Source organism: Ctenopharyngodon idella, chromosome 12, assembly GCF_019924925.1.
Source record: "Ctenopharyngodon idella isolate HZGC_01 chromosome 12, HZGC01, whole genome shotgun sequence".
Lineage (NCBI taxonomy): Eukaryota > Metazoa > Chordata > Actinopteri > Cypriniformes > Xenocyprididae > Ctenopharyngodon > Ctenopharyngodon idella.
The window spans coordinates 3,679,834-3,703,291 of NC_067231.1; the positions used below are offsets into that span (position 1 = coordinate 3,679,834).

Sequence of the window (23,458 nt, forward strand, 5' to 3'; positions counted from 1 at the left end):
CTCTAATGCAGGAGACCCATGTTTTTCTACCTACTTCATCTAACTGAAAAAGCATGTTATAACATTTTCTTGGATAACAATGATTAGACATGGACACTACTTGTATCCAGTACATGATACATTTTTTCATATAAGTAGGCCTAGTAGACAATACAAATCTACCCAACTGTTAGGATACATTTTCTGTCGATGAATGTGTCTACACATTTGCTCACCTGTCTAATAAAACACATAATATATTAAAGCATCTTTGGTGTGTCCCTGGTTTCTACAAAATAAAACTGGAACTCGAGGGTAACGCGGGTATGATGTCATTGATAGGCAACGCACAGAAACGGTCTGTGTCCTGGTTAAAATTGCTTATTTCTCTGGATTTAAACATTCTTGGAATCATTTGGGATAATGTAAGTACACAAGTCAACAAAATATATAACACTGTTCTAGTGGTTTTTGGATATTTTAATCCAAAACTCTTACATATTGTACCTTTTAAGCTTCATCTTTCTTGAATATGCACTCATTTCCCTTTTTATCAAAATAGTTGTTCCTCTTTAGTAAGATGCTTCCACCCCTTTTTATATATATGAACCACTCTAGGTCTCATCTTCACTTTCATTTATTGGCTTGACTGTCTCACCTCATGCGTCCTCCATATCTACATTTGACAAGTTACAATGGACCACAACTTCTATATCAGATTATGCATCTTTTGTGGTAAGATATTTATTTTCTACTCTATCTTTTATTACTTATTTGTTATTTTGTACACACCATCACTACCTCAATAGCTGTCTATTTCCACTCTCTATAAGCCTTCTTGTGTTATCGAAAACCATTTTGTTCCCTTTTGTACGATTGAAACCAATAAAATAAGATTTAATAAGATAAGATTTTAACCAGTTTCATGATCTCTCCTGGTAAAATTGGCTTTACATTCTCTTTATAGTCTAAATTTGTTAAAATTTAAAGCTGTATGAAAGGCATTGCAACAATCATGTTGAACATGAATAGATGAATGAGTGATTTAAAAAGAAAACAGTGTATCATTGTAGGAATTAAGTTTAAAGCTCTTACAGTTTTAATTTTTACTGTAGATTGATTTATTGTTGATCACAAGATATTAAACATCTAATTTTAGACAACACCATAAATTCTAAACCTAAAGTAATAGCATAATATCATGACCAGACATATGACAATGATGAAGGTAAAAAATATCCGGTAACACTTCAGTATAGGGAACACGTATGAACTATTAACTACGACTTTTCCCTAAATAAACTCCTAATTTACTGCTTATTAATAGTTAGTAAGGTAGTTGTTAAGTTTAGGTATTGGGTAGGATTAAGAATGTAGAATAAGATCATGCAGAATAAGGCATTAATATGTGCTTAATAAGTACTAATTAGATAGCCAATATTCTATTAATATGCATGCTAATAAGCAACTAGTTAAAATACCCTAAAATAAAGTGTTACCAAATACCCTTTTAAGGCAAGAACAAATTGCAACAAGTGTGAACTTCCTTCTCTACATGCCCTTCTCATATAAGCTTTCTGCTTTCACACATTGCACACATTCAAAAACCGAATCTAACAGAAAAGAACTGGAGAAAAAAAAAAAAAAAAAAAAAAAAATTAAATGCACAAGACAGCTTTTCACATATTTATATATTTGTATGAAAAACATTACACTTCAGAGGAAACTGATCAAACTAAAGCTTTTTTTTTTTAGGCACAATGATTATATTCACAGTGTAGCAAACATAGCCTTGAGTTTTTCTTTTCCTTTTAAATGGTGACAAAACATTTGAGTGTATTCTCATTACATATTTGTCTATATTGGTGCTAGACAGTGAAATCTCCAGCAGCTGCTGAACTGGTGTTTGTTACTATAGAATGTATTTTAGCATGACTGCAATGTTGTATTGACCAATCAGCAGCAAACAGAAATGGAAATATCAATTTTATACATTTTAATTATGTCAGATTACAGTTTCTAGTTTCTAATTCAGTCTCTTTTTTTATCACTTCTAAACATATTAGTATCTCAGTCAGTGATGGCTTTTAACATCGATCCTGTTTCCTGGAAAACCTTCAATGCGCCTTCACGTCAAAATGTTGCCTTTGGCTATAAGGTGATACAGAAAGACACAAGGTGAGCGCAACATAACCACTGATAGTGAAACAAACAAACAAAAACAAAAACAACAACAACAACAAAAACCCTACATTGTTTGGAAGCCAGTACTCACCACACTGCACAGGTTTCTCCTAGAATTTTGATCAGCATTTATTTAATAATGAGCAACCTGTGGAGAGCAGTTTTATAAGCATAAAGTCTCCTTCACTCTGTAGCTTATTATAGCTATGAGCTGAACACTGAAACAGGAAGAGACTGGCTTACCAACATCAATCAACCACCACAGTTGGTTTTGTTTTTATATGGCCTTTAGGGGTGAATCTAAAATAGATGCTACTTCAATAGATGGACATGAAAAAAACTCAGACTATAGATTTTGTGCTTCATCGTGTCACTATAGTTTTTAGTTTTGATCTGCTTTTCTGTTCATGTCTGAGTTTCTAGGTTTGCTTTCTAGTTTGCTAGTTCTGTCCCCGGCCTGTTTGTTTCTATGGTAACTGATTTGATCAGTTCAGGTGTGTTTAGTTAGGTTCTCTCTTTGTTTGTCCTGTCTATTTAAGCCCTGTGTTTCTTTAAGTTCATTGTCAGTTTTACATTGCGTTAAGTTGGTTGTTTTGTTCCTGATCTGTCATATTTGAGTTTGATTCAGAATAAAGACTGCTGCATCTTGATCCTGCTTCATCTCTGCTGCAACCACCGTGACACACTGCACATAGTGAAGAATTTGACTCGTTATTAAAATGTTTATTTAAAGTTTGTGTGACTTCTAAACAATTTGCCAGTCCAAAAGTCCCAAATGGCTCTTTGAATGCAGCATCCCCTGTTGAATTTACTGAATTTACAGCATTATAGTTTGAGATATGCCATGCTTTAAAGGGTTAGTTCACCCAAAAATGAATTTTCTGTCATTGATTACTCACCCTCAAGTTGTTCTGAACCTCGAAGACCTTCGTTCATCTTCGGAACACAAATTATGATATTTTTGATAGTTTTTTTTTATCCCCCATACAAAGCAACGCAATTACGCAATTCAGTTGGTCAGTGACGCAGTCTATTTCAGTTGCCTCAAAATAGCAACACGCCAACAATGCGCCTGAACCTTGTTTTCAGACCAGCACACCCATGGGTGAACAAATGGGTGCAAATGCGCAGGACATGAAAATGATAACTGTGTATTGGCCAGCTCATAAATCAGCATCACATGTATGCTGACTCAGGACATCAATTATGATATTTTTGATGAAATCCATGAGTTTTTTTATCCACCATACAAAGCAACGCAATTACCATCATTCAAGGTTCAGAAAAGTAGTAAAGACATCGTTAAAACAGTCAATGTGACTACAGTGGTTCAACCTTAATGACGCATACATGTGATGTATTTGTGCCCATTTGTTCACCCATGGGTGTGCTGGTTTGAAAACAAGGTGTGTTCAGGCGCATTGTTGGTGTGTTGCTATTTTGAGGCAACAAAAATAGACTGCACCACTGACCAACTGAAACCTGGTCTAAAGTCAATGGCACAGTATTTTTTTTGTTATTTAAAGAGTGTGTTAGTAATATGCGCCTATAGGTGGGTGCACAATGCACGTACACTCTGCTTGTTACACACACAGGGACGCGCAGCAGTACACAAACATGCCAAATATTAAAAAAATAAAAGAATTACAATGTAAAAGATTATTATTGTGTGCATAAAGATAAAAATGCTTTGGTGGAATCCGGCTTGTCCTGTAGATGGTCGGCTCGCGTGATTTAAGCATTAAGTTTTTCTGCTTGCAAATTCCGCCATTGTAAATAGCGAATCCGCTATGGTGCGAGAACAACTGGCTTTTAAAGGGAATGGGAGATGAGACTCTGAGTGGTGTATTGCGCGTTACGCCCAAAACAAACCCATTACTCATTAAGAGAATAGGGACAGCCCTTTTAGACCATGCGCCGGGCGTGCCGACCATTTATCCCGTCGTTAAACTAGCAAAAGTGGATTTGGACACGCCCTAAGTGCACTTGCGTTGTGCGCTTTAGACCATGTGCTTAGATCTTTAAAATAGGGCCCAATGAGTCGCCGTTCTGACATAGAACCTAGAAGCGTAGGACATACTGTAAACAGCGTATGAGAATGACAGGGGAGAGATGAATTTGTTAAATAAAGTAGTTATTTTTGTTTTGTCTTTGCGCACAAAAGGTATTCTCATCACTTCATTGCATTAAGGTTGAACCCCTGTGGTCACAATGGACTATTTTAATGATGTCTTTACTACTTTTCTGGATTTTGAATGACTGTAATTCCGTTGCTTTCTATGTGAGATTAAAAAAAAACTCTCGGATTTCATCAAAAATAACTTAATTTGTGTTCCGAAGTTGAATGAATGTCTTAGGGGTTTGGGAACGACATCAGGGTGAGTACTTAATAATAGAAATGTCGTTTTGGTTGAACTAACCCTTTAATTGGCTGTAGACAGAGAAAGTACCAAGAAGCATACAGAACTGGGTAATACTTTTTATTAACTTTCATTAATAAATCATTAACAAACATTATATAATGCTTAACAGATCATTAGTTAATGTTAACTGAAATGCTTAGAAATATCATTAAACTTTCAAATCATATGATCAATCACTTTTTAAAAATCTACAAATGGTTTTTTGTCATGTCTAGTTTTGGTTTTGTTCATGTTTCATGTCTTATTTTGTAGTTCATGTCTTGTTGCTATGTTTATGTTTTGCCATGTGCTCCCTTTTGTCATGTGATTCCCTTGTCCTCATGTGATCCTTCCATGTACTCCCCTGTTCATGTGTTTGCTTTCAGTTGGTTCATTGGTTAATTGTTCACAGGTGTTCCTTGTTTGTTCATTAGTCCCTGGTCATTTAAGCCCTTACGTTTGCCCTGCATCCTTGTCATGTATTGTCCATGTACCACTATTGGTGAGTGTCTTGTTTAAGTTCCCAAGCCAAGCCAAGCCAAGCCAAGATCTTTGTTACATTTTGACACATGGGTTACAATTATCAAAAGCTTCATTATTGAATCATTAACAAACTTGTTAAGCATTACATAATGGTTCACAGATTATTTAATGCAAATAAAATGCTAACAAATCTCATTACATTAGGTCAAATATGAATTGAAATGTTTTTGCAGTACCCAATCTAAAGTTGAAACTATTCATCATTTGTAAGTGTTATCAATCATTTAGTTCCTTTATGAACATTGAATCATACATCACCAAGAGAAAACAAATACATTTTTCAAGAAAACACTTGTTCATTTATCAAAACAATGTAATATAGACCGCGAAACAGTGTTCCCTTATAATAATCAAAATGAGCCTTGTACAATGACCCCTTAACCTACCCATACCAAACCTGTCCTTAACCCGACCCGTATCACACCTCAATAGCAGCAAAAGTGTTTTGCAATAGAACATGAACACAATAATTGTACCTAACCATTATTTTATTTGTTTGTTTGTTTAGATGTAATTTATGTATTTATTCTTTCCCTTTTTCTTATAGTCTGATCGTGAGCGATCCTTTAATTCAAGTCAATCAAGCTGAAAGAGGATTGATTTATAACTGTGCTGTCACTCAAGGAACCTGCTCATCACTGAAGATTGATGGTATTTGGGGTTTTGTATTACAGTATTGAAATGTGCTTTGCCACTTTTCAAGTAGGGAATATACTATGGTCTAGTAATACTGTATATGAGAGTTATTCTCTTTTTGAACAAATGAACAGAGGTGCTTAACTTTTGGAAAAAATATAAAATTTAGAAGGTTATACTAAATATTATATGAGCTGTTTTATTTCCCATTACCTTGTTACCAAATTTAGGACATGCAGTTTAAAACTTTGATTTGATTTGTATTTTTCTAGTGATTAACATTAAATAAATGTTCCAAATGAAAAGCAATTAAATTGCATTGTTTTTAGCCAGTTTGGGGCCAGATGTTGGTGTGCAGTTATTGATCATTTAGATGTTCTGTCACATGTATGTTCAGTTTAGTTTAGTTTTGTCTTGTCTGCATTAGTACTCGTTAGTCACTATAATTTCTAATTTAGTTAAGTCTTGTTAGCGGTTTCCGTTTAGTAGTCATCATCTGTGTATTGCCCTGTCCATATACCCACACTTGCACTTGACCATTTGTCTACTTACATGACATATTTCCTGTATTTGGCTCAAGTGTTCAAGTAGGTGTGAAGACTGCAAGTGTGTGTAGACCTTTTGATTACTGATGAGACACTTATAGTCTTGCAAAAAAAAAAAAAAAATGCAAGTGCTTACAGAGCTTTTTTTTTTTTTTTTTTTTTTTTTTTTAATATTATTTTCAATGCTTTGCATTTTAAAATACACTTCTAAATGTCTGTTCAGTGGTCGCCATGTAACTAACAGAAGACATAATATTAAAATTGTGGTGCTTCTTTCAGTGATAAAAAGCCGTTGCAAATGATGTACAAAATACACACAGCCTACCCATCTTTGCATCAATAAAATGTCCAACACTTTATATTTTACTACCAAATTATATGTAATATATAATTAATTTAACTTAGAGTCAAATGTTTTCCTTGACATCTCGCGATTTCGGGGCATGTGAGTCCCCGAACATAATGCATGATGGGATACGCTTAGCCTCGAATAGCGCTCTGAAGCGGTATTCAAGATAGTGTGGGTTTAGTGTGCATTAAGGGCAATGCACTTGGGCATTTTTAAGACATGGGACAGTCTTGTGCACTTACTTCCTGTCGCGTGCACGCGCTCTCAAGTGGCCAAGACCACAAGGCTGCGTCCGAAAACCTAGGTAGCTGACTTGCTGCTTTATCAAGCAATGACTGAGTCAGCGTTTGTGCATGAAGGCACTTCATGAAACGGATTTTGGACAGACTTCTGAGGCAGCGTAAGAGTTTCTTGCTAGAAATGACATCAAAAGTGGAAAATGTTGGTCAAAAATGTACATTTACTCACAAACTGGCCAGCAAACACAACTTTCGGACGCCATCTTTATTTTTCTAGCTCAACTGTCTGGAAAGCACAAGATTGTGGGATATCAAAGGCAACTAAGGATACATCTATGCTGCCTTGAAAAATCGATCAGATGAAGGTATCTCAGAAAAGAGAAAGTGAAGCTAACATTGGATTCGGACGTGCCTTGATGCCTTCCTACCTTGAAATGTATCGTCCGAAGGTAGCATTTTCCAGTTTTCGGACGCACCTCAAGTGTGGGTATTTGGACAGGGCTTATTTAAGTTCCTGCCTGGGGTGCGTTTCCCAAAGCGAACTATGGTTGCAAGTGCCATCATTACCAATAGAGTTCAGTGGGACTTACGACAATAGTTGGCTAATGATGCTTTCGGGGAACACACCCCAGTTCTGTGTTCATTGCCGGTTATTGTTTGTATTGGAGCATATTGTTGAGTTTCTGCCTGCTTGTTGAATTAAACCCTGTTTATTATTGTGAATTTGCACTCATCTGCATTCTTTCTGTGACATGTTCACTATTCATTAAAGAAAAAAAATAAATATTTTAAATGACTTGGATAACAGGATTAAATGGTGGAGCTTGTTCAAATGCAGTATTGTTAAAGTTGAGAAAATCATGCCACTGCACTAAAGATATTAGGAAATGTAACATTTATTGTGATAATCAATTACAGCAATCGGTCATCATTTTAATTATTATATGAAATCAAGAATATCAAGACCTCTGGGCTGCCCTTGCTGGTACTTCAGATTTGTTTTTGAGAACACCAAAGTTGTGAGAATTTATTTTCTTTTTTCTTTCTTTCTTTCTTTTTTTTTTTTTTTGAAAAAAAACAAAAACAAAAAACGTCTGTGTGTTAATGAAGTGCCTTCAGAAGCTGTCAACATGTCTCTTGGACTTTCCATGGTTCAAGATTCTCAGTCTTCAAAGCTGGCGGTAAGTTTTTCAGAACACTTTTTGAATCAGTTACAAATGAAGTACATATTATAACTATTTCACACATGCATTATTTCACACACACTCATGGCAATTTGTAACTATTTTAGTTCTGGCAAATTGGTGGCTAATTCCAATCTCGTTCGTACATTTTTGTGTAGGCTTATGCACCACTGACGGTTACGTTTAGGGGTGGATCTTTGTGCTTATTTTTATTTTTCTAAAAATAAATTTGGATGTTTCCTTATAAATTGCATTGTACAAATTCATACAAAATCGCCACTGCATAAAATATTTTTTTCCCCCCAAGAGATCGGGTTGAAAAGTCAAATTAAATTGGCTCAGTAAAACTAATCTGAATTTCAAGGTATTATAAATTTTGAAAGACACAATGTTTTATTCTCATACCTACATTTTTAAGAGTAAAAAATAGTGCTTTTGATACAATTTATTGTACTGAGGCATATGTGTTGGAGCAGAGCAATAAAAGTGATTGGTATTGTGGTCTATAATTAGCATTTGATTTAGTGTTCCTTTTATTAAAGTGAAATCTGTTTAAATTCCATCTCATTCAGATTTGTGGTCCAACCATTCCAAAGAAATGTGTATCAGTTACCAACTACAGAGGCATGTGCTTCATTAGAGAAAACAGTTTGCTTATAACACCGAGACCCAGCTCTAAATACAGAGGTAAATATGATTGTCGTCAAAGGGTTTTTTCAGTCAAAGAAGTTTTTTCTCTTTTGATGTAACTGCAGTTTTAACTACATATGTTCACACTTCTGCTTCTCTTCATTTACAGACTGTCTTGGTCAGATTGACATAGCTTTTCTATTAGATGGATCTGGGAGTGTGCGGAGTTGGAATTTCATTACGATGAAGACTTTTGTTACAAACGTGATCAAGCGTTTTACTGAGCGAGATGCACAGGTAGGAATAGCCCTCAATGTCACTTTAATAAATTTAATTACTAGCTATAGCCTATGTTTTTATACATATAAAAAGCAAAATACCTGAAATTGTCTTTTGTCAGAAGAGTGACATTATTGACCACATAATGATTGTTGTTGGTTTACAGTTTGCCATAGCACAATACTCCAGTGGTTGTGTAATTCACTACAGTTTCAATCAACTCAAAACTCAGGACAGCACATGGGAATCTAAAGTGACAAATATACCGTACCAAAATGGAGGTAGCACTTACACTGCGACAGCCATCTCAAAGCTTGTGTAAGATATGTGTTATTTATTTTTTTACTGCAATAATTGGAAACACTTTGTTAAACTAGATTTAGTGTGGCCCATTTCATATATTATGTAGCTCGTTTGCTTGCTTATGTACAGAAGTTCAAATAAAGCATTAGGATACAGTCTGAATTGAAGTAAAAAAGAACACAACTATCATGTACAATTTCATATAGATTATTACATTTAAAAAAAAAAAAATGAAAGAAAAACAGTAATCTCCTACAAAACTAGGGTGATGTGGGTGTTTGTCTGGGCTTTGATATGAGGTTGTTAAAGCGTTTTGATGGTGTGTATCGATCAGTTTCCTAGTTCAATAGTCAGGGCACTGAAGTCAGCCATTATAAGGGCTGTATTAATGTTCTTTTATCAGAAATGATGTCATTAAGGCTGTAGTAAAGTTGTGAAGTCGCTCACAGTAATACATAAACCAATGACACAAAACATACCAATTATATAAACTAATTCAATAAATACAGATATACAGATTCACTAGGGAGCCAACTGAGATACTAACACCTTGCTAACATATTGCTATGCAGTTTCTAGGGTGTTTTGGTGGGTTACTTACTGGCTAAGTCAATAGTGCCAACCCCCAAATCTATAGATAGTTCTCGGGTCCCTCCTCCTTGTAAGTCTGTGGGTCTTTATCACCCGTTTTATTCACTGTCCAGCTAAAATAGAATGTCTTTTTGTTTAAAAGAAATAGAAAACTACTTTTCAACAAACTTCTGAAAATTAAATCTCTCTTCAAATACCCAGGAGAGATCTATTTACACCAAATGGAGGGGTAAGACCATCAGCAAATAAAATATTGCTTGTTATTACTGATGGACAGTCACATGACAGGAGCATATTGACACAGGCATCATCAGAGGCAAACGCAAAGAACATAAAACGATTTGCAATCGGGGTAGGTTTGTTCTTCACATACTGCAACATTATAATCTCTGGCATCAGAACATTAAATGTTGAATTATGTGTAGTCAAATGTTGAAATAATGCAAAAAGCTAGGTTTAACTGTTTTACTGTTCCTCTTAAAATGTCAATTCAGTCATCTACTCACCATCATGTCATTCCAAACCTGACTTTCTTTCTTCTGAAGAATGTCTTCTTATTTTGTCCTTACAATAAAAGTCAATGTTGTCCAGTGTTGTCTTGTCATTGTATGGACAAAAACAACAGAAACATTCTTCAAAATATCTTCCTTTGCATTTAAAGGGTTAGTTCACCCAAAAATGAAATTTGTTATTATTATTATTTTTTTTTTTTTTTACTCACCCTCATGTCGTTCCAAACTGGTAAGACCTTTGTTCATCTTCAGAACAGAAATTTTTTATGAAATCCAAGAGGTTTTTTTATCCTCAATTGAAAGCAAAGTAATTACCACACTTAAGGTCCAGAAAGGTACTAAAGACATCATTAAAATAGTTCATGTGACTACAGTGGTTCAACCTTAATGTTATGAAGAGACGAGAATACTTTTTGTGTGCAAAAACAAATAAAAAATAACGACTTTATTCAACAAATTCATCTCCCCTGTCATTCTCCTACGCTGTTTACATTCAGCGTTTCCAGGTCAAAGCAATGCAATGCAAACAGCGTAGGAGAATGACAGGGGAGATATGAATTTGTTGAATAAAGTCGTTATTTTTGTTTTGTTTTTGCGCATAAAAAGTATTCTCGTCGCTTCATAACATTAAGGTTGAACCACTGCAGTCACATGGATTTTAACAATGTCTTTACTACTTTTCTGGACCTATAATGACGGTAATTATGTTGCTTTCTATGGGGAATAAAAAAAAAAACTCTTAGATTTTATTAAAAAAATCTTAATTTGTGTTCAAAAGATGAATGAAGGTCTTACGGGTTTGGAACGACATGAGGGTGAATAATTAATGGCAGAATTTTTTTTTTTTTTTTGGTTGAACTAACTCTTTAATAGAAGAAAGAAAGCTATGACATGGCGGTGAGTAAAAGATGACATAATTAACTTTTTTTGTGATCGATCCACTTTATTAATAAAAATCATTCATCAAAGAAAGAAGGGTATTAAAAACATTTTATTTAAAAACAAAAATGTTATTACATCATTACATTTATGAAGTGTTACAGTTATCTCCATTGAATTTTTCTTAGGTTGGCAATGCTTTTAATAGTGACGAAGCAAAATGGGAGCTGGAAACTATTGCTTCTTTACCCTCCAATAATCATGTGTTCAAAGTAACTGATTTCGACGCGCTGGAAAATATTCATGAAAAACTCAAAGAGAACATTATTGCCATTGAAGGTATGTTTGCAGAGGGAATGAAAAATAATAGACAATGTTACATTTTACATTCATCAGCTGTCATGTGAGCACAGTTACTTTGTTCATTGTGTTGATTTAAAATAATAAATTTATAGTTAACTGTGTTGTTGCTTTTTTTTATTTGTACAGGAACCCAGACCTCTGGAGATTCATCTCGAATGGAGTTTGCACAGGACGGGTTTAGTGCAGCATTTACATCAAATGTAATTCTATGTATTTAACTTATTTAACACCAAACTAATGAAAGAGACATTGCACAGAAATGAAAAAGAAGAAATACATGGGTTAGAAATAGTTTTTACTTAAATAGATTTGGAGCTGTTGAATTGCTTTCTTTCTGTTTAATTTAATTCATGCCTTTGCATGCTTTTTCCCAATTTAACATAGCAATTTTCAAGTTGATTTTAATTTTATTGTCAGTATTATATTGTTTGAACAACAATTTACTTAATTTTACCATTAATACAATTTAACTGAATTACACCGTTCAAATTAACTGCTAGACCTTGTAAGGTGCCATTCTTTGTAAAACTGCTTTAAAACCATAAGTATTCTGGAAAGTACTTTAAAAACAACCTGGAAGTGCACTTGCATCAGGCCAAATCTAGCTGTTTGTGTTTACCATGGCTTTTTTTATAGACAGACATTATTTGCAATGACAGATATTCATGATGTTTGACTCATGTTGAACTACTCTTCAACTTCAATGAAAAACACACCATTGAATTTGTATGCCTTTAAACTTATCTGGAAAGATTGTTCTTAAGCATTTCTATTTAACATTAGTTAAAGGATTAGTTCGCTTTCCGATTAAAATTTCATAATAATTTACTCACCCCCATGTCATCCAAGATATTTATGTATTTCTTTCTTCAGTCGAAAAGAAATTAAGGTTTTTGAGGAAAACATTCCAGGATTTTTCTCCATATAGTGGACTTCAATGGTCTCCAAACAGTTGAAGGTAAAAATTACAATTTCAGTGCAGCTTCAAAGGGCTTTAAAATATACCAGACAAGGAATAAGGGTCTTATCTAGCAAAACGATCGGTCAAAAAATCCTGGAATGTTTTCCTCAAAAACCTTCATTTCTTTTCGACTGAAGAAAGAAATACATAAATATCTTGGATGACATGGGGGTGAGTAAATTATTATGAAATTTTAATTGGAAAGCGAACTAATCCTTTAACTAATGTTAACAAACACAACTCTGGATTTTAATAATGCATTAGTAAATGCTAAAATTAACATTAACAAAGATTAATACATGCTGTAGAAGTGCAGTTCATTATTAGTTCATGTGTTACCAAAATTCCTGTAATATTATCTGCATTCAGGCAGATTTGATAATGACTGCAGTGGGAGCTTTCCAGTGGAAGGGTGGATATCGGCTGTACAAACCAAATGATAAGTCAGATGACTTTCAAGCTGGAAGTGAGCATGACAGTTATTTAGGTGAGATCTCTTCAACTGTGTAAATCAAAATAAACTAGTCAAAAAAAAAAAAAAAAACATCTGAATATTTTCAAGTATTTTCTTCACAGGTTATTCCTTGGCAATAGCAACACTGTGGGGAGCAAAGTATGCAGTAATGGGAGCACCAAGACACAAGCATAAGGGACAAGTAACTGTTTCAAGAATTGATGGAAAGGACTTTAAGAAGTTGGATCCTCCTAAGGTTGTAACACTCATATTTGTGTAAAATATTAGGACTTCACACATTAATGTAAGTGAATGAAAGAAAGTGAGCTCAAAATTGATGTATGGTAAACTACAGTCACGGCCAAAAGTATTGACAGTGACATAAACTTTGTTTCGCAAAGTTTGCTGCTTCAGTATTTGCAGATCATTTTTTCACTTGCTATACTGGAAAACAACGATACGAATTTAATATGTTTTAAAGGCTTTTATTGGCAAAAACATTTAATATATGCAAAGAGTCAGTCTTTACTGTGTTGACCCTTCTTCTTCATAACCTCTACGACTGCCCCCATCAGCAGCTTCTGGGTCAAATCCTTGCCTTATTAGTGCTTGAGTTTATCACAATTTGTTGGTGTCTACTTGTCCATTCGCCTTTTGAGGATTGGCCACAGCTTCTCTATGCACTTCATTATCATTCTTGCCTTGTGACATGGTGCTCCATCATGCTGGAAAACGCATGGATCATCACCAAATTGCTCCTAGGTTGTTGGGAGAAGTTGCTCTTGCAGGACATTTCGATTCCAATAATTTATTCTAGGCAGTGTTTTTGGGCAGAATTGTTAGAGAGCCACAACCCTTGGATGAAAAGCAACCTCACACATGGATGGTCTCAGGATGCTTCACTGTTGGCACGACACGGGACTCATGGTAGCGTTCACCTTTTCTTCTCCAGACAATTGATTTTCCAGATGTCCCAAACAGTCAGAAGGGGGATTCATCAGAGAAAATAACTCTGCACAAGTTTTCTGCTGTCCAATCCTTGTACTTTTGCAGAATTTCAGTCTGTCCTTGATGTTTTTCTTGGAGAAAAATTGGCTCTTTTGTAGCCTTTCTTGACCCAAAGTCTTGGCCTCACAGATGCAGATGCATCTCTCCACACATGATGGTTGCACATCTTTCTTTGGAGGTAACCATTGCTAAGACAAGAACACAATGATTGGAAGCACTTCCTTCCTCTTTTTATAGCAATCACTCTTATAATTCTGTCAGAATGATAGAGTGATTTCTCCTGACTAGTACTTGTTCACACTTTTCCATGTGGTGATATGATTAGTGAAATTATATTAGCTGATCATTTTGTGCCAGGGCCAAAAAACAGAGAGATTTGGGTTTTTGTGGGTTTTTGTTGTTTGTTGTTGGTCAATTAAGCTTTTTGTAATTATTTAAAATCCATCTGATCACTCTGCACAATAATCTAGAAACAATGTGAATCGACACCACAACAACTGAAGCAGCAAACTTTGTGAAGCACAAAATTTGTCACTGCCAAAACATTTGGCCATGAATGTATATTGCTTCTCTTCCTCTTTTCTCAGCCTCAGATTGGCTCATATTTTGGAGCTGAGGTGTGTGTGGTGGATTTGAACCGTGACTCCATTACAGATCTACTTTTGGTATCGGCACCAACATACATGGAGTCTGACCGGGAGGGCATAGTGTTTGTCTTCACGCCTCAGGTCAGTGATTTCAATTAAAATTCATTTAAAATGAACATTTTCATCAGAAAAGATTGAATAAATATACCTTTCCATATGTTTAACCCTGTTTCTCCTCTCTCTGTTATATCTTCACAGTCAAACTTCATTTTTTCGGGTACACTGGTGGGCATGGCAGGTCAGAGGGGTCGGTTTGGCTCTTCTCTGGCCAGTCCAGCAGATCTGAATGGTGATGGTTTCATGGATGTGCTGATTGGAGCTCCTTTAGAGGAGGATGGACAGGGCAGCATCTACATCTTCAATGGGAGAAATGGAGTTATCATTCCAAAATACTCACAGGTGAAAAAAAGACATGGGTTGATGGCAGTTTAAAGGGATAGTTCACATAAAAATTAATTCTCCCATCATTTATTCACCCTGGTTTCTTGCATTACTTTACTTTTGTTTTCTCACTTCATAAACTCATTGTAACATCCAGTGTTGGGGGTAATGCATTACAAGTAACTTGAGTTATGTAATCAGATTACTTTTTTAAATAACTAATAAAGTAATGCATTACTTTTTCAATTTACAACAAAATATCTAAGTTACTTTTTCAAATAAGTAACACAAGTTACTTTTATATTTATTGACCGACAGCTCTCCTGTCCCCATGTTAAGAGAAATAAAGTGCAGAGGTGTTGTGTTCGCTGTGTGAACATGATGGTTATTGTAGTTCTAGACTAAATGTGAACATGCATTTACTCATCTGACTCACACAAAACATTCAGTATTCCTCAAATTCCTCAATAAAAACAGTAAAATGTAATCTCAGAAATGTACACAAACCTGTAATTGTATTTAATCTCACTTCATTAACCAGTGTCTTTGCTGCTGACCTTCAATTATCTAATTTAACCATACTAATAAGCAAAAATGACTTTAGATTAGATTTAGAAATAAGAGTGTTGAACTTCCTTCTCCTGTATCCTATCCTAGTATGAACAGGTGTAGATATGCATTTCCTTCAACCTGAGGCTTATTCATTTCACTTTTGGTGTGAAAGGGCCTTTACATTTGCAAAAATAGAACTTTTTTTTTTGTTATTAAGAAACAATCAAGCAAGCCTAGCCCAGGTGAGAAAAGTAACGCAAAAGTAATGTAATATATCACGTTTCATACAAAGTAACTAAGTAACGCAATTAGTTACTTTTTAGGGAGTAATGCATTACTTTTAAAAGTAACTTTTCCCAACACTGGTAACATTTTTGTTGCATTTCATTTCTTGAATGAAACAGAGGATTGTTGGATCGTCTGTGCGACCAGGTTTGCGGTTCTTTGGGATTTCATTGAGTCAGTCTTCTCTAGACCAGACTAAAGACAAGCTTCCTGACATTGCTGTTGGGTCCAAGGGAGCAGTTCTGCTTCTCAGGTCTGTTTTCTGTTATAAAGAAATAAAATATATACAAATACAGTTTCAGCCATAATCATTCATATGTGTTATATGTGGATCATTCAGGTCCAGACCCATCATGCTCTTGGAAACCAAAGTAACTTACAACCCAACCAAAATACCAACCGGTGACCAAACAGACTGTACAAAGCCATTGCAAAACACCCTGACTGTGTGCTTCACCATGAGCAGATACAAACATGGCATAACAGGTTTATTCATAATATAATTACATAGTTATTGTGTTCTTACATCTCATAAGTTCATATGTCCTGCTTGAGGTTTGTAGTATTCTGGTGTGCTCTTGAAATCTGGTATTGTTGTATTGCTAATATTTTTGGGCTTTTATAATCTAACACATTTCCTAGATTTGACTGCAAATATTAATTACACCATAACGCTGGATGTCAAGCGACAGAAATATAGAGCATACTTCCCACCCAAAAACCGGCTCCACAGTGATGTGATGAACATTGGGCTGCAGGAAGCATGCAAAAGTCATGCTTTCCTCATAGAGGTAAGCACCAAATGTCATTTATAAACAGATTTTCAGTGAATCTGATGATTCTAGGCTATAATTTGGGACTAAAAGGGTAATTCCTGCTTCTTATACTTAAAACTCAGGTATTCAAACTTCATTAATTATCCCTTTTTTTATACATTTTTGTTATAATGTAACTTATATGTGCTTGCATTAAAAGTGTTACAAATGATCTTCTGCTGAAATTCCACATAAAAACATTTAAACACAACAAAAACTATTAATTATAACTTGATTATTTACACAGCAGCAAGAAAATTAACAGGATGTCAAAGAGGATGTTAAGTCTTCTTAACTGTGATAAAACTACAAATGTTTAATATTATGTTCAACATTTTAAGAAATATGATGGGGACATAACAAAAATCAAATGCAAAGCAAGAGTGACCCAAGTATAACCATAGAGTGTTTTGTTAATAACATCTCTTATTATTTCTCGTTTCCATAAGGCTTGTTCAGAAGATGCTCTGAACCCGTTGTCCAATCAGTTAAATTTCACATTTGAGGGTCTTCCATCAGCAAATATGCAAAACTTGAGACCAATACTGCTGCCAGAGATAAAGACCTCCACAGACCACAATGTAAGAGTTCATTTGTGTTAAGAGCAGAAGCTAGCAGAACTTCACATATGAACATTTCATGAATTTTTCTGTGCCCTCACTTTTTATAGCTAGATTTTGAGATAAACTGTGGAACTGATAATTTATGTGTTGACGACCTCAGAATGGATTTCAATTTCTCTGGGTGAGCAAACCATTTGCTCTATTTCTGAACTGAAGTATGAAAAGAAATAAATAATTCCAAATCATATTGATGCTTATGAAAGTATTTATGAATCTCTCTTTGGTTTCTGTGATCCAGGGCTACAAACATAGAGGTTGGGATAATGCAGGAGCTCAATGTGACAGTGTTTGTAGAAAACAGAGGAGAAAACTCATACAACACTCTCTTCACCCTCAAATACCCCTTTGGACTTTCCTACAGGAGATTCACATCTAAACAGGTAAACATAGGCACATATGCTGAAACTGATACTAGTTAATAATGATAACAATGACATTTCTAAAGCAAAATAGCTATGAAGATACAATGAATTTTTGAATGAAACTTAAAATAACAGAGCCACATAAAAAAATATTGAGTGTTAGAGTTTATTTAACAAATATTTTCAAAACATGTATCAAATGGAATGTTAGTTAGCATGTTTTATATATGTGTGTGTATATATTTTGAAATATATGATAAACATTCTGTATGAGCAGGGCAGAGTGGAGTGTGTGTCTCTGGATGCTGAGCGAGGAGTTACACTGGGAGAAACCTCTTGCCAAATCAGTAAACCCATCCTCAAGGGAAACACTCAGGTCAATAATCACACCGCTGACATGAATATTTGCTAATGTGGAGGAATGCATGTTAATGGTTAAACTGATAATCATTATTTTGCTAAAATTATTAATAACAATTATTCTCATTTGAGACATTTCTTTTTACATTTCAGGAAATGTATTGCACTTTCACATAAGCACAAATCAAGAGAACATCAAGTCATAGACAGGGTTTATTTTATAGTCAAGATTCATGTTTAGATTTATTACAATTAGTCTCAATTTTAATAAATCTAGAAGGTTTGCTCACTGATTTAGTCACAGATGGGCAGTACAAATACTTATTCATTTGAGCAGAATATCACAATGGAGATCACAACATACACGTCTGCTTGTTCTTTTCAGATCAGCGCATGGGTGTCAAGTTGGAAAGAATAACAGTACAATAATTTATCTATTTAAGAGGAAAGCTCTGATTCGGGTATTTAAACTCTTGACGTCTGGCAACCAAGCATGAAAGCTCACGGAGGCTTGTTACTGATACAAGAAAACAGAAATGTCAAAAAAAAAAAAAAAAAAAAAACCCTTTTTCAGGAAAAATAACCAGTGGGCCAATATTGCAACGATTATGTTTAATTGATCTAGAGAAGCAGGAATCATGATCACGATTAATATACTATAAATTGTCCAGCTCTACTCATTTGCATATACACGCTCATTTACTGACTTGATTACTTTTAAACTCAAAGCAGTTAACAAACACTTTTATCCAGAGACTTTCATGGGTGTGTGACTGTTCAAGATGTTACGTTGTCATATAACTTACAAAAACTTGAATTAGTCCAAAATGTAGTCTTATTCTGGCTTTTTTCATTCAAATTCTAGGTTGTGTTTGAGATTACATACAGTATTAATAAAGAAAGTACACCGGGCCAAAATGTGACGTTTACTGCTGAGGTCACAAGGTATGACATCATCTTTGTGCGCTAGAAGTTGTTTGAGTGAACTCAAAGTGTGAAACAGCCTTTGACCATGAGCTCTAGGAGGACTCTCACATGATCATTTTATCAGAAATGGATAAATCATACTAATAATCAAAACCTCCATCTCTCACAGTGGAAATGACAAACACTCAATCGACAGTGAATTTAAAAAACAGAAAACCATCGATGTCAAATATGCCATCTATATTGCCTTGATAAGGTTAGTGCTCTGCTCCATGTTTCTGTATAAAAATAATACCACATTTTTATTTATCCTATACTGCAATATTGTCTTTTTCTTTCTTCATTTTAAATAAAAGGCATGAAAATTCCACCATCCACATTAATTTTACTTCAGGGAAAAGGGATCTTATGAAACCCGTCCAGCAGATAATAAGGGTATTAGTTAATTTTTTTATTTATCTTAAAGTGTATTATATTATTTTATAGTAATATCTAATGTTTCAGAAAGGCTGAATGACAGATTTTAACAGGATTTATTTTAATAACGCTCAAATGCTCATACTGTACATAACTCTTTCTTACTTTCTTTTTCCTCTTTCAGGTTCAGAATGACCTCAGAGAATTAACTTTCAAAGTGTTCATCAGAGTACCAGTGAAACTTGGTGATATTGACATCTGGACTAATTCAAATTTGCAAGTGTGTGTGAATTTATTTCTCATCTCATAAGCCATACAGGTATACTGATTATTTTAATTAAAAGTTGAGTAAGTAGAATTTCAAAAACACTGTTTGGAAGTTAGTCGGGCCGACACCAACAACAAACATCTAACCAATCATCATTAGGGGGCGTATGACGGTCGAGGAGAGAGAACGAGCAAGAGGGAGATTTGAAAAAAGAAAAAGAAAAAAGAAAAACTGCAGAACGAGAGATGAGACAATACAAAAGAGCTCAAAAGAATATCACTGGAATGAAGGTTTATGACTGGGCAATCACTTTAGGACCCGCGTTGACATTAGAAAAGCTTTCCAGCGCTGAAAACAGTCTGAAAACAGACACAGGGGCTGCTTTGATCCCGCTTCTTATGTGAGTAACACTGGGTTTTGATTGTCTGGAGCTGCTGTGCTGTTGGAGACTAACAACGAATATGTTCTATTTACTCTTGTGTACTGTACGTTCATTTTTTGTGCTTCTTTGTCGTTTGTTCATCAACTGCGCTTTATTTTTTGTGAAGCATTTTGTTGCGCGTCAGCTGTGATAAACAGACATCCACTCACATTGCGTGTGTAACAGTGGCCAGATAGTAAGAGTTCTGCAGTTAAACCACTGCACACTGACGACCGTTAGAGAATGAGGTGCTTAGCGTCATTGTTAGTGCTCTTGCCTCGCCTGCCAGCAGCGATCGGGGTTCGAGACCAACTCAGAGCAGGGTGGTTAGGATTGGAGGGTGAGTTTTGGAGGCGGAGCAATGAAGAGAGGGATGGGTTTGTTTGGGTTGATTTCAATTATCAACAATGTCCAACAGCATTTTTCAAAATTTACTTATCCCACCTTTAAATAATTTGTTTAAAATGGCATCCCATCCTTCACCCATAATAGTTAGTTGCAGTTCTCAACCTCACCACTAGATGTTGCTTAAAATTACACATTGCACCTTTATTAATTAATGTTAATTCAGTATATCATTAAAAAAAAAAAAAAAGATTGTGAACAAGCATCTTATGAGAACTATAGTTAGCAAATACAGGGGGTCGGATAACAGGGGCCTACGAGTTAAAGAGTTTGAGAACTACTGTTTTAAACTGACATTCGCTGTCAGAAAGTGAGATTTTGTTTCTTTCTTTTTAAAGATTTCAGACTGTAAAAGCGAGAACATGGAGAAGCCTGTTACCACCAATTTTACATTGTTGGACGTTATTAAAAATCATCGTGTGGTGGTGAGGACACTTTTTGAATGTTTTGTTTTACCTCATTAGTTTTCCACAATTTATTAGTAGTACATGTTATACATACATCAATGAAACTTTGTCTCTCTGTGTGGGTGTGTGTGTGTGTGTGTGTGTGTGTGTGTGTGTGTCAGAACTGCTCTGTGGCGGTGTGTGCCGTGTTCAGCTGTGACGTCACTCTCATAAAGAATGAAAGGAAACTCTATAATATATCTGGCAATGTGAGCTCTGGATGGATAGAGCAGGTATCTGACTTTTAAAGCTAATTCAAATCGCAGAATATATATATATATATATATACACAGAATTGTTTGATCATTTCTTATTGTCATGATCTGTGTCTCTTTTAGACTGGACTCAGAGCTGCTGTGTTTGAGTTGGTCAGTTCAACATCTCTGGATTATGACAAGAGCAAATACATTTTCTTTTCCTCTGATCCTCAACACACTGCACCGTCTCTCCAGGTGATTCAGTGATCGTTCACGTCAAGTCTCATGACTGTAAAAAGAGCTCTCAAAACACTGCTCTGTTTGAGGGAATCAATAACTGCAGTCTACTGTTTTTATAGCTTATGATTTGTTCATTTGTTCTGTGTTTTATTCTTATTTTTTCACACCACATACTTTTTCTCTTTTTGCTTCTTGCAAATATCTTGACAATTGCACTTACAATGTTTTTCACACATATACTTCCTGTGCATATGTGTGTGTGCTTTACTTTGTACAAGTGTGTTTTCATAATAAGGAAGTCACAGTATTTTTATTAAAGAAATGCCACAGAGACAAATGAGTTACAATGAGATCACTTCTGACTGCACTAAAAATTCACTTGCTCACATTTGTCCACTTTGTAGATTAACACTCAAGTGGAGGTGTATGAGGAGGCGAACCTGACCAAAGAGATCATTGGAGGGGTGATAGGAGGACTGCTGCTACTGGCTCTCATCACAGCGGCCCTCTATAAGGTATATCGCCTTCATAAAATCAGTTTCAGTCCCTGACACTTTCACCTTTCTACACAATCTATTTTTTTTAATGCTTACAGCATATTACTGCATTTTCTCCCTTTACAAGGCTGGGTTCTTCAAAAGCCAGTACAAGCAGATGCTGCAGGATGCGCAGGGCGATGCAGGAGAAGAGCCAAACATGACACAATAATGTGCACTCAAACAGTTATAAGATACAGTATATGTACTGATTGTGTTTTGTGGGTTTGAGAATGAAACATGAATATATTTAACACCTCATTGTAGCAAAATATTTCATACTGATTTAGAACACTTTATTTAAATGATAAATGGACAATTTTGAAGTTACTTAAGATTACTACTCATCATCTTATCAGTGAGCACAACGAGTTACCACAATGAAAGTATTTATAGCCTTACAAATATTTGACTTCCTTCTTCTGATAATGACTGAGTATGAACTGTAGCAGAAATATTAGAAATATTGGAGGATCTTTTTCTAACATGCACATTGTTTTTGAGATGTTTTCTATGGAAGCTTGTTTCCACCACGGAATAAAAAAATACAAAAGGTAATTTCGACTTTTGTAACTTTGTAACTTTTTTCTCTGAATTGCAAAATACAAACTTGCAAGTCAGAGAAAAAAGTTACAATTGCGAGATACAAAATCCAGTTCTGAGGAAAAATTGCAATTGTATCATAATTCTGACTTTATAATTTGCAATTGCAAGTTTATATCTCGCAATTCAGAGAAAAAAAGTCATAATTGTTAGATATAAACTCGCAATTCGGAGGAAAAAAAGACATAACTGTGAGGCATAAAAGTTCGCAGTTACCTTTTTTATTTTTTACTGAGTGGCAGAAACAAGCTTACATAGTTTATTATTTTTTATTTTTATTTTATATTTTCATCACGTTTCTTCAGGTTTTCATAATAGGGATTTGCACTGGGTGTAGATGTTTAATGTTTTCTGCTTTATATAAAGATATTGTTTAATTTGCCTTTTTTTTTTTTTTTGCAATATTGGTATATTTAAAAATGGCACTTGTTGGTAAGGAAATTAAAATAAATTTAAATAATTTTGGCATTATCCATTACACTTATTTTTGTGTCATTATTTATATGCATACCTTAATTTGTATTTGTAATAAAAATTTGAATATGAACATAAGTCAGGACATTCTGTGATTTGGGGTGTTTGTGAGGCTGAGATGTCAGATTCAATTGCAGCAAACCCAACAGATACCTAAAACCTTTTGCTGGTTTATTTATTTACTTTTTTTTTTTTTTATAAATCAATGTAGAAAGACACACTGGAATACTTGAAATAGATAAACACTCAATGCAAAGTCCCATATTTCCTTATAATTTATAGAATAAAATCAACACCATGAACAATATAAAAGTGAAAATAGAAGTGAATTATTAAATTATTGTTACAGTTTACTTGGTGACAGAATAAATCACTTACAACTTTGAAAATATGTAGGCTGCTGTATTCTTTGTGGTTGTTGGGATGATTCAGATTCAGACTCTGATCCCACACTACTG

At 34.8% G+C, this 23,458-nt stretch overlaps 1 protein-coding gene across 1 annotated transcript; it reads left to right on the top strand.

The window, feature by feature from the left end:
* The first annotated feature begins 597 nt into the window (after positions 1-597).
* Positions 598-22,984, top strand: LOC127523708 (integrin alpha-X-like). Its single transcript, XM_051914749.1, has 30 exons — positions 598-714; positions 2,046-2,157; positions 5,656-5,759; positions 7,988-8,058; positions 8,634-8,748; positions 8,861-8,988; positions 9,137-9,288; positions 10,066-10,216; positions 11,444-11,594; positions 11,745-11,818; positions 12,949-13,066; positions 13,156-13,289; positions 14,629-14,769; positions 14,887-15,087; positions 16,026-16,159; positions 16,247-16,392; positions 16,549-16,697; positions 17,171-17,302; positions 17,392-17,465; positions 17,583-17,724; positions 17,984-18,082; positions 18,932-19,011; positions 19,163-19,249; positions 19,350-19,428; positions 19,595-19,690; positions 20,843-20,929; positions 21,073-21,183; positions 21,289-21,402; positions 21,792-21,902; positions 22,012-22,984. The coding sequence occupies exons 1-30, from the start codon at positions 675-677 to the stop codon at positions 22,093-22,095; spliced, it is 3,417 nt and encodes a 1,138-aa protein (XP_051770709.1). The 5' UTR covers positions 598-674; the 3' UTR covers positions 22,096-22,984.
* The last annotated feature ends 474 nt before the right edge of the window (positions 22,985-23,458 follow it).

Bases quoted from the DNA above. Each gene is read 5' to 3' on its own strand.
- LOC127523708 (XM_051914749.1), top strand. From the start codon at position 675: ATGGACCACAACTTCTATATCAGATTATGCATCTTTTGTG. The intron at 16,160-16,246 runs GTCTGTTTTCTG...TGGATCATTCAG, and splicing joins GGAGCAGTTCTGCTTCTCAG to GTCCAGACCCATCATGCTCT. The intron at 16,698-17,170 runs GTAAGCACCAAA...CGTTTCCATAAG, and splicing joins GTCATGCTTTCCTCATAGAG to GCTTGTTCAGAAGATGCTCT.